We start from the raw sequence: 12,109 nt of genomic DNA on the forward strand, positions 1-12,109 counted from the left end.
GTCAAAGCAAATTTATTGCTCTTGCTTCTCCTTGGAAAATAATTTATTTGCATTTTTAAGTCAATAGAACTTTAGAAAACAGTTTGTTTCCTCAGTAGATAAGACTTTTAGTGAGAAGTAAATGCCATCGGTACTAACAGAAGCTCAAGTCTAGACGTGAAATGGGAAAATAATATCACAGTGAGTTGGCTTCTATTGGAAAGTTTAACTGTTGATTGAATTAAATAACTTTAATTCAACAGGTTTTTTTGGGATAATTACTAAGTGTAAGGATAACCATATCTTAGGCAGTGTGGGAACGCAAAGATGAATAAGATTGCTCATAATCTAGTGGAGGAGATAGACTTGTGAAGTCTTTTAGATGTTATAGGTAGAGGTATCAATGAACAAGTTAGGAGGACAGAAGGGGGAAGAGATTAATTTCAGCTCAGGGAATCAATATAGACTTTGTGAAGGAGTGATTATTGGAGAGGTGACTATGATTTTAATAGAAGTTTATAAAGAAACATTTTGGATGTTAAGAACATAAGGCAAAGGTTGCAAATTCTAATGTCTAAGGGGTCAAGCATATCACTGTCATGAGTGAAGCTAGCTGAATGTAAGACAATAGGGAATAGTGGGGATTGTAGTCAACTGGAGGGGCATGGCCCATGTGAAGGGATTTACCACTCCTCAGGCTCAGTTTGATTGTTAACATGATCCACTGATTTTTCAAGAGAAGCTGGAGATTTTCATAAATATTACCAATGGATTTGATAAAACAACCACCCTATAACAATGTGATCCAAATCCATCTACAGGCTAAACCTAGTCTGCAGACAGTGAGTTACAGAAAGATGAAGAGGGAGAAAGATTGGCTCCCAAGCTTGGGAGCCAGCATTGCTGGAGCACATGGGGACATGAGTGGCTGCAGGGGTGGTGGGTGATAAGACAAAGAAGTGAATAGATTGAAATCTTCCAAGACACTGAATACTCCCAAGGAGTTTAGACTTTATTCTGCGAGCAGTGAGGGCCTGGGATCATGGAGATGACTTGTTGAAAACAGTTTCTAAAAGACCTCTCTGGTTGCCTATGGAGGAAGGGATGAAAAAGGTTGTTGAGTCAGGGCAGAGATGAATTAGGAGGAGGCTGCACAAGCCAGGGTGAGAACTAAGGATCTGAACCTAGACTGAAGGAGACTGGTAAGCTATATTAAGACTCAAAAAATATTCATGATTGGTTACATATATAGCTTGATGCTTTCTATGTCTTCAGAAATTAAGGAAACAGGTCTAAAACCCAAATGGATTACTAACTAGTTTTGTAGGCTAGGGCCAATTATTTCTCTTAAATATTAGCTTTTTCTTCTGCCAAATGGTGACAGGGATAACTGTCCTTGTCAACTAGAGGATGATGTAGCAATCAAATGAAACAGAGGACATGAAAGGAAAGTCATCACCATAAAGGACTGTATCTGTAGAAGTGATTTTGATTGTTGTTATTATAGTTAACTCTAAATTCCACATCAGTAAGGACTTTGCAAACATATGGAGGCATAAAAAATTATAATAAAATTGATACTTAAACTATTTTTAGGTTGGTATGAAATACGTGGCAGCATCTGGAGAGAAAAAACTTAGGCTGTTGTTGTTAGCAGTGATAATCAGGGCACCTGCTGTGGCTTACAGCTCTTTCTAAGTAAAGTGGGCCCACCCACTGTCCTAGCTGAGATTTCCATCCTAGGCAGCCACGTTTGATGCCTAAAGCCACATCTGACCTGGAAAGCAGCAGATTCATCTGCTGATCATGGCCTAGGATATGCTGTCATGTTGAAAGTCTATTCAAGCAGTAATAATGGTAATTAGCTGAGCTGAGGATATACTTCTGTAGAGAATTGGAATGGGGAAAGAGTAAGACATCCAGTCAATGGCATGAAGACAATGGGGTAGGTGAGCAGCATGGCAGACCACTAGAGAAGATGGCAGAGAGATGGTGAGTTGCTGAGTTGGTCGACAACTAGGGGAGAGGACCTAGGACCTTCTGCATTCAGCATTGCTGGAGTTGCTTTAGGTAGAGAACCATCTTTCAGTCCCATCCTCTGTGTGGCCACATCCTATGATAACTTACATTCTTTTTGTTCAACATAATTTCATTCAGTGGAAATCCTTAAAATAATCTTCATCCCTCACTTGCATTAGCTCTTTTTTTGCAACCAAAAAACAAACAAAAAAACTAACTGACACATTGCCCCTATTTACCTGAAATAAGATAAACCTTTCTGATATGTTTGAAGTGAAAAACAGAAGTCCAAAACTTGCTTAAGTGTTTTCTAGTGGGGGGCAAAAGTGGTTAAGTTAGATGGCAAGCAACTGGATAGACCAAGGAGTTAGGGTTAAACTTTAAGAAATGCTGTTTTTCAAAATATATATATATATATATATATATATATATATATATATATATATATGCATGCAGTTACTTTAAAAGAAGAAATATATTTTAAGACTAGTCAAGGCAGGCTGGGTGGTGGCGCACACCTGTAATCCCAGCACTTTGAGAGGCTGAGGTGAGCAGATCATGAGGTCAGGAGATTGAGACCATCCTGGTTAACACGGTGAAACCCTGTCTCTACTAAAAATACAAAAAAATTTGGCTGGGTGTGGTGGCACATGCCTGTAGTCCCAGCTACTTGGGAGGGTAAAACAGGAGAATTGCATGAACCCGGGAGGTGGAGGTTGCAGTGAGCCTAGATCGTGCCACTGCACTCCAGCCTGGGTGACAGAGCAAGTCTCCATCTCAAAAAAAAAAGTAGTCAAAGCAATGACAGTGAGGAAAAACTTGAATTAATATGTGAAACTGATGATCAGGTGGAATAATCATGGGCTTCAGAGTCAGAAGTTTAACCCGACTTCCTGCTTGGATGGGCAGCGAGGTCTAGGGTAAGTCACTCATTCTGCTGAACCCCAGGTACTGAAAAATGGAGCTGTAAAGGTGATGGTTATGATGACAATGACAGCGATGATGATCGTTGGCAGGAGTCCATGGAATTCCTCATATACTTAACTATATTGTTTATTATTAAGGAAGTAAAGTTCTAGTGTTAGAAATGAAAAGATTCAAGACCAAAAGAAAGAAAATTGAAAAGCAATAGCAATTATATACAGAAGAAAGTTAACAAATGTCAAAACAAATTACTTGTGAAGAGTTGATATTCCTATTTGATTCCACATGATAGTTATGCAAGGAAATGTTCTTGGGCCTTAGCATTTTAAAGGAAAGCTAATAGTATTAATAACAATAATAGTGATGATGGTAATAACATTAATAATAACTGCAGCTACCACTTACTGAGCATCCACAATGGCCCAGGCAGTGTCATGCTTCACATTCACTGCCCCAAAGTCTCCAACAGTCATGTTTGTTACCCTCACTTTACTCATGAGAAACCCAAGAAACCCTCTGTTAATCTTCAGAGAGATTAAGAAGCTTGATCAAAGGTAAACAGATGAGATTTCAACCTAGGTCTTTCTGGCTCTGCATTCTGTGTTCGTCTTCCTGTTGGCTTAGTGAGCTCATCCCAGGATGCTGAAACACAGGAGCTGCGATGATCCTTGGAGCATGCCTGATCTAGGCCCTTCTTTTTAGGGGAAAGGAAACAGAGACCCAGAGCTGTGAAATGGATTGTCTGAGAGCATGCAGCTAGTTACTAATGAGATCAAGTCCTCAAACTGAAGGCCCCCGACTCAGAGTCATAGCCTGTCATCTAAACTAGGCTACATCTCTGGTTTTGAATTTCCATGCTCTTGTGCAAACAGACTGTTGGTTTTGTTCCAGAGAATTGCAGGGCAAATTTACCGTTCCTGAGGGAACAGCTGGCATGTGTGCTGTGAAGTCTGCTATTGTAGCACACCCTGGGTTTATGGTGGACTAGCCTCTGGCTTCTATTAGTAATAGGGAATGTTTGACTATGAGCAAATAAGGGAGTGCACTGAAAATCAACCCCTAGATTCTTGTTTATTAGCAACTTCCAGCATGAACACTACATGGTACTCACCAACGTGGGAGCTGGGATAGCACATTAGTATGCTCACAGCAGCTCATCACATCCTAGGGTCCTTTAATTCTCACAAATGACAAGTTAGCTAATGTATTAGCCCATTTAAAAGATGAAGAAACTGAGACCCAGGGACATTAAGAAACTTGTCAATGTTAAAAAAGAAAAGAAAGCCTACTAAGTGCTGTAGGAAGATCATAGCCTTCATTCCTTGGTAGGTTTGATGATGCCAGAGCTGACATTTGTAACCACCGCATACACCTGCACAGCACCTATACAGTTTTGCACCTATAGAGGGTTGGGGTGGCTAGAAAATAAAAGCAGTCTTTGCCCTCAGGAATTTTACAGCCTAACATGGGACATATACACATTCACAGGCATAATTCATTATAATACTGTCTCCGAGAGGGCATTGACTTTTTTTTTCAGGCACCGTTCTGTGAGATTGATGAGAATCAGCTTTAATTTTTCAACATGGCTATACAGTAAATTTTTATCCTCATTTTACAAATGAGAAAACTGAGACTGAGAGAGGTAAAGCAAATCACCAAACTTTCTGTAGTTAGTAGGTATTAGAGTCTTGATTCAAGCCATGGTGGTTTAACTCCAGAGACCAGGGTCATAGTCACTGTGGTCAAGGATATGAAAGGGTAATTTTCAAAAGAAGACATTTACGCAGCCAACAAACATATGAAAAAATGCTCATCATCACTTGTCATTAGAGAAATGCAAATCAAAACCACATTGAACTACCATCTCACTCCAGTTAAAATGGAGATCGTTAAAAAATCTGGAGACAACAGATGCTGGAGAGGATATCGAGAAATAGGAACAATTTTACACTGTTGGTGGGAGTGTAAATTAATTCAACCCTTGTGGAAGACAGTGCGGTAATTTCTTCAGGATCTAGAAATAGAAATACCATTTGACCCAGCAATCCCATTACTGGGTATATATGCAAAGGATTATAAATCATTCTATTATAGAGACACATGCACGTGTATGTTCACTGTGGCACTGTTTACGATAGCAAAGACTTGGAACCAACCCAACTGCCCATCAATGATAGACTGGATAAAGAAAATGTGGCACATATACACCATGGAATACTATGCAGCCATAAAAAAGGATAAGTTCATGTCCTTTGCAGGGAAATGAATGAAGCTGGAAACCATCACTCTCAGCAAACTGACAAAGAACAGAAAACCAAACACCACATGTTCTCACTCATAAGTGGTTGTTGAACAATGAGAACACATGGACACAGGGAGGGGAACATCACACACTGGGGCCTATTGTGGGATGGGAGAGCTAGGGGAGGGATAGGAGGGGGTGGGGGGATTGGGGAGGGATAACATTAGGAGAAATACCTAACGTAGATGATGGGGGGATGGATGCAGTAAACCACCATGGCACATGTATACATATGTAACAATCCTACATGATCTGCACATGTACCCCAGAACTTAAAGTATAATAAAAATTAAAATAAAGCAGAGAATCCAAAGGCAGAAACATTTAAAATGGAGAGACTGTTGCCCTAAATCCTCAACACTGATTCCAGTAAACTTTCCTGCCAAACAAGAGCAATACAGTGTACAGTATTGGAGGCAGTGTGGTCTGAGCGATCTAGGAAGGGAAGAGCAGTCAGACCACCAGGGGTCAGACTCATCTCTTGTCCATGTGAATGCGGTAACTGCCGTACCTGAGGAGGACATCTCGGCTCTTTCTTCTGCGTCTTGATTACTATCACTGAAGGAGCACCTAAACCTGGTTTATTTTTAAGAGAAAAATTTTATTTTATTGATTGTTTCTGGGAGGATACTCCCAGATGCTAACAAAACCCATAGAGACTGGGGAAGTTATAAAAGTGTCAGAAAAATCTCAAGTTACTACATTTTGCTTAATACCTACTAACAAAAAAAGTATTTGTATTTAATAAATATGGCTTGACGTGGTGGCTCACACCCGTAATCGTACCACTTTGGGAGGCCGAAGTGTGCAGATCACCTGAGGTTGGGAGTTTGAGACCAGCCTGACCAACATGGAGAAAAAAATAAAAGATACAAAATTAGCTGGGTGTGGTGGTGGCACATGCCTGTAATCCCAGCTACTTGGGAGGCTGAGGCAGGAGAATCACTTGAATCCAGGAGGCGGAGGTTGCAGTAAGCCAAGATCATGCCATCACACTCCAGCTTGGGCAACAAGAGTGAAACTCCATCTCAAAAATAAATAAATAAATATACAAATGGGATTAGTTCCATTTTTTCCATAGTCCCTTCATAGACAAACATGTAACTATTTGTTCATATATTATATAATGTATGCACACACATATTTATGTGACATTTACAAAAATCTATTCTTTTTATTTTCCACAATTCCTAAGAGAAAGAAAATAGAGGCGTTTTCAGCGTAGCCAGCTGTCTCTCCCTTACAGGTTTCCAGCTGTGTTTCTTTTCTTTGGACTGTGGCAGAATGAAAGGAGGCTTGGTCTAGCTGTCAGGTTACCTCTACTGTTTATTAGGTGTGTGATTTGGGCAGGGGTCCTCCCTAGCTAGGCTCTAGGTTTTTGTTTTTGTTTTTTCTCCCTCTAAAAGCAGGGTTTGGGCTAAGCCACTAGTTTCCACGTTGCACTATTGCACTCTGGGAATGGCGGATGGCAGCTGTGGAGTTATTGGAGAGGATCTGGGAATCCATGTGTTGGACAAGTTTGAGGGCTAAGCAAAATAATACCTCACACATGTCTGTCATATATGTGATGAGGATTCTGTTGTGACTAGCAAAATGCAGTTAAAAGTGTTATGAAATTTTTCCTAACTGTAATCTTCATAATTTTCTTAATTACAAAATTAAAATACTACTGATTTTTTTCCTAATTTTGGTCATTATGACATTCTTAAGGAACACACACTGAACATTCTGTTAACATGAGGAAGGTATGGATATGTCTTCTGTATTAGAAATAGGTCTCACAATTGCAAAGTTCTGAATGATTTATTGGGTCCTTTTTAGGGTTAACATTTTGGAATTCTAAATTGCAGTGCTCCAAAATGGTAGCCACTAGCTACATGTGGCTATTTAAATCTAAATTAAGTTTAAAAAATTTAATCAGTTGCACTAGCCACATTTCAAATGTTTAGTAGTCACATAGATTGGTGGCTACCATACTGGACAGTGCAGATACTAGAATGTTTTCATCATTGTAGAAAGTTCTATCAGAAAGCCCTGTTCTAGGAGAACTGAATGACCTTATTAGTGTGTTTTCCTTGACATGAGATGGTCTTATGGTCTCTTCTAAGGATATTTTTAGAAGAATGTGAGTTTGAGCCTGAAGGCTTTTAGCTTTTGGCTCTGTCACTGAAGGGGAAAAAGATATACATCAGTGGGTGGGGAAGGTTAAGAAGCCTGGAATATTGATCCACTTTGTGGGACAGTTTGCTTTGCACTTTTGATTGCACTTAGTAACATGATGCTTGCAAACAGCCATGTACACCGATGAGTGTTGATTCAGCCACACCCCCAGACCCAGCAAATAGCCTCACCCACTCAATTACTCAGAAACTCAGAAGCCCGTGCCCAGGATCTGGATAAAGACAGATACCAGGATTTTGCTGGTTCCTAGCCCAGAGGAGCCACTAAAAAGAGGAAGAATGGAGAAGCCATCCAAAGCCAAGTAACATATTTCCTTCTCTTAGCAGGAAAGCTTATGGGTGTGGCCAGTCAAGGGACTGGGGGATAGAAACTAGGGGGTCTTCCTTCAAAAACTCCATGGGTTACCTAAGACTTAAGGCTTAGTAGGAAAAAATGGGTCAGGAGGGACAATTGGGCCTGATCATGCATCTAAAAGACATGATTCCTCTTCTGATGAGTAAATAAATAATCTTCACTCTAGAACATTCAGAAAATGTAGGAGCTAAGAGGATTTTGATAATCACTGGAGGTAATTATTGCTAATGTTTTGAATGTCAAAAAAATTTATTTTCATTCCTTGAACTGAACTATAAAAGGTATTACATTGCTTTTTTTTTTTCTTTTTTTGAAATCAGGGTCTTTCCTTATTTAATTGCACTAAACTGGAAAGCCAACTCAAGCTTGTGGTTTCTTTTCTTCCGCTGGCCATTTCTTTCTGCTTCAAAGTCTCTCCTCTCAGTTTGTAACAGAGAGTTGAGGTCTTGCAGTTCTGTTGCAGGAATGATGTCCATTGGCCTCACTCACAGACTTGTTTGGGGCTCTGCTGGGGCTAAAACTTTGCCTCCATGGCCATGACAGCCAGAGGGGTGAGGAGCAGTTTGTCATGTGGTTCAGGGGTGGCCTTGGCTTTTCATTGGGCTTGGGGAAGGATGAAAAGGGTTTGGACACTTTTTAAAGTGAAAAGAAACTCTACTTGTCTCTCTTCATCTGCAAAGTGATTTGGTAGAATTACATGGGTATATCACAAGTTCAAACAGGGGACAGAATTGGGATTTAGATAGAATTGGGCTGCTGATTTGCTGTTAAAATTCAATTAGTCATTAATTAAATTGTTATTGACCAAGTTATGAATACGGTGTTCAGTAGCCACTAGGGCCACAAAAATGGACCAGACCAGATCCCTATCTCAGAACATTTACAGATTAGTGGTCTTGATCCATAATGCAATGGACAGTCACAATCTGAGTGTTGCAAGTATTACAACAGAGGTAAGCTCAGGGTACTGTTGGAGCCTAGGCAGGGAGAAGCACTTAATTCATTTTAGAGGGATCAAGGACGTCTTCTTAGAGGATATGCATCTAAACTGAAAAGTGAAGAATGAACAGGAAATAACATTTTTGAATGTGGAGATGAGAGTCGGGGTGAGGGAGAATGTTCCAGGTGGAAGGTACAGTGTGAGTAAAGACAGGCAGGTGAGAGGCAGGATGTATCTGGGAATGACAAGTCCAGTAAAGTATATCCTATGTCCATTTTGCATATTTTGCTGGCAAATGCTTGGGCAATAATGTTTGCTTCAAGGCAAGCCCGTGTTGATCTCTGAGGGTGCATTTCCTTCATCCCCAAGTGTAAAGGTCGCCTGTTCTGAAAGAAGACCCAGGGTCAAAGCTGCCTTCTTCAGGCAGCCATCCTAGATTTTCCTCTGGTAGAAGTAAACTCTCCCTCTTCTGAATTTATGCAACAGTTGCTAATGAATATCTCTCCCTCTGCCCTCCTGGATTATAAACAAATTGAGATCAGGGACAGTCTTATGGTCCAGAATCTTGCATGGTGCCTGGAACAAGGATGCCCTTCAACACAAGCATGTACTCGGGGAATGCTAGCTCATGATAAGGACTGATGTGTGCTGCTGTCTCATGTATGTTTTGAGCTTTTATGATGTTGTCTCCTTCATTGCAAATTATCCTTTTCTCTCCACATGTTTGCCCTGCTCTCTTGCCACAGTCAGGCCCAGGATGATTTTTAGAAGAGGATAATGGCAGTTAGTTCCATTTAGTCAAGCTGGTTGAATTCATTGGAATGCAAGTTTTAAGTGGCATTATAAAATAGTTCTTGGAGTAAGGGCTCTGCTTTGGGCAAAGAGAGAACAAAATTTCTCATGTAGGTAGCAACTCTTTTAGTGTTGTGGAGGTTTTTAGAATTTGGATGTATCATGGTTGGACATATTAGCTGATATAATATAATATGGCTATATTAGTTGATAAAATAGTGAAATACTTCCATGCCAGAAAGTGAATAGCTCCTGCCTTGAGCCCACTGAGCGCCCGTCTGACACCCAATACCCACTTGCATCCAGCAATTAATGTGTCAATGCCTGGTTTAGCAGGAGGCCTAGGGTCCTGCAGTAGCGCCATGGTTTAGTCACTTCAATAGGTCAATACTCATGCCACTGGCATTTTACTGCCACCTCTGCTTATCGAGTATGTGTCTATCAGTGATACTGAGGCATTCCTCCTAAAGAAAACAGGATTTGGGGGTATTTTGGATAAAAGAGAGCTGATTAGGAGACCGCACAGTAGAGCGATTCCAACCCATTGATTTTGATCATTTGCTAACTACATCACCTTAGGTCTGATGTTTCACCTCTACTTCTCAGATTTCTTGTCTGTAAAAGAGGGATATCAATTCATCCCTTTATCCATCCATTCATTTGTCCGTTCACCCACCCACCCATTTATCCATCCGATAAAAACCTGTGCCAAACTGGAAATGTTGCCTAATGGTGACCAGACACACATTTAGGGATTCAGTTTGGGGGACTTGCCATAAATCTAGTTTTCAAGGTCAAATGAGACATCAACAGGGAAACTCATTTGAAACTGCAAAGGACTTGACTGATGTTAAGGTGTCCAGTACATCAATAGTATCCACTCGAAGAACAGGTTGGGGCATTGCTGTACTATAGCATTCACTAAGGCCCTTCCGCACTTCAGGTATTCATGACGTTTGTCTAGATCTCGGATAGGGCCAAAAGGACTAGGAGTCAGTTTCTATTTAACTATTTGTTGAAAGTCTCCATGTTCCAGATGTTATCTCCCTCCCGCCAAAGAAAAAACGTAAAGAGCTCTACAATCTTTGCTGAATGTAAAAATAATGCACAATCCTTATATAGATGTGAAACAATTCAGGAAAAGGTATAAAGACAAAAAGTAATATTAATCCCAAATTCTACCTCCCAGAGAGAAATATGTATTTTTGATGCAAAATTCTCTTCAGGCATCTTTCTATGCATATATACATTTTTACACACAAATTGTTTCATACTATTCATGCTGTTCTAGAAGCGACTTTTCCTCTGAACATTATCAACATATATGGAAAGTTTTATTACTGGGAAAATGACTGAAAATAAATGTTTAACATTAAAATGGGTTCTATTCTCTTTGGTTTCTTTCATCATAGCATTCTAGAATTCTGTTGAATCCTTGTCTTGCATTTTCCCCTTGAACTAGTGACGTCTGTGCTTAGGTCCTGTACCGTGGGCATCTTTTCAATTCAGCAAAGACAGGCCGGGCCCAGTGGCTCATACCTGCAATCCCGGCACTTTGGGAGGCTGAGGCGAGTAGATAGCTTGGGCCCAGGAGTTCAAGACCAGCCTGGGCAACATGGCAGGACCCTGTCTCTACAAAAATACAAAAATTAGCCAGGCATAATGGTGTGCATCTATAGTCCCAGCTACTTGGGAAGCTGAGGTGGAAGAATTGCTTGAGCATGGGAGGTGGAGGTTGCAGGGAGCTGAGATCGTGCTATTCCGCTCAGCCTGGGTGACAGGCAACTGTCTCAAAAAAAAAAAAAAAAATCCAACAATTACATACTGGGACTGCATGATATTCCATTGTGTGTACAAAATTTATTTAATTAGTCCCCAGTTGATAAGTATTTGAGACATTTCCCACGTAATAATCCTAAATTATCATCCTCATGTATTCAACTTTGTCTATGTGCAATTGCATCCTCAGGACAAATTCCTAGGAATGAGAAGGCAGAGGTCAAAGGTTTTTAAACTTTAATTTGTATTTGTGTCTGGGGCTATTAAGGGACGAGAGAAGTGTAGGCTGTGGGAGGTTGAGGTTTAGCTGAAGTCTTGAGTCTTAAGTCTCATGGCACAATCGAAGAACAAGGCAGAAAGTGTTTAGTAGAGAGCTGAGAGTGAGTGCTGTTAGGTGGAGGGGTCACCGAATGTTGGAAACAGTTTCAGCAGTGAGTGAATTGACCTTGCTTTGGAGTTCTTAAGAACAGCATGGATGGCATCAGATAGAGCATCTCTGGGAGATTCCAGTGTAAAGGTGAAGACTGGGGCTGGATTCCTTTCAGTTCAACAAACATTTAGAGAGTGCCCCTCAGGGTCAGGCATGGTGTACGGAGAAAAACACACCAGCCCCAAGGGCTCTCAGTCCAGCAGGGGACATACAGGACCTGCAATTCAGAGTGGATGACTCCAGTGGGATCCTGTCTCAAGGGAGGCAGTACAGTGACTCTGGGTGGACAGAGGGTGGGTAGGCAAAGAGAACACTTCACAGGAGAGCTGCGCTTGAAGGAGGAGTGAGAACGCCTCAGGCAGGGAGGGAGAGAGGGCCCCCTGAGTCTCAGCAGTGGAGAGACTGG

The 12,109-nt window shown here is 40.9% G+C and overlaps 1 protein-coding gene across 4 annotated transcripts in view; it reads left to right on the top strand.

The window, feature by feature from the left end:
• The window catches only part of FER1L6 (fer-1 like family member 6), a 270,864-nt gene that overhangs the window by 56,845 nt on the left and 201,910 nt on the right, over positions 1–12,109 (top strand). For 2 of the 4 annotated variants that reach the window (XR_010345619.1, XM_064384566.1), the window contains exon 1: positions 7,638–7,709. The exons of the other annotated variants lie outside the window; for them this stretch is intronic. Coding sequence is in view for 1 of the 2 variants with exons in the window: in XM_064384566.1 (XP_064240636.1) it covers positions 7,687–7,709 (23 nt within the window). In the remaining variant the exon portion in view is untranslated. Of the gene's footprint in view, positions 1–7,637; positions 7,710–12,109 lie in introns of those variants that run through there. 4 annotated transcript variants of the gene reach the window in all.

This window comes from Aotus nancymaae, unplaced genomic scaffold (assembly GCF_030222135.1).
Source record: "Aotus nancymaae isolate 86718 unplaced genomic scaffold, 86718_ANA_hifiasm-v0.15.2.pri h1tg000036l, whole genome shotgun sequence".
NCBI lineage: Eukaryota > Metazoa > Chordata > Mammalia > Primates > Aotidae > Aotus > Aotus nancymaae.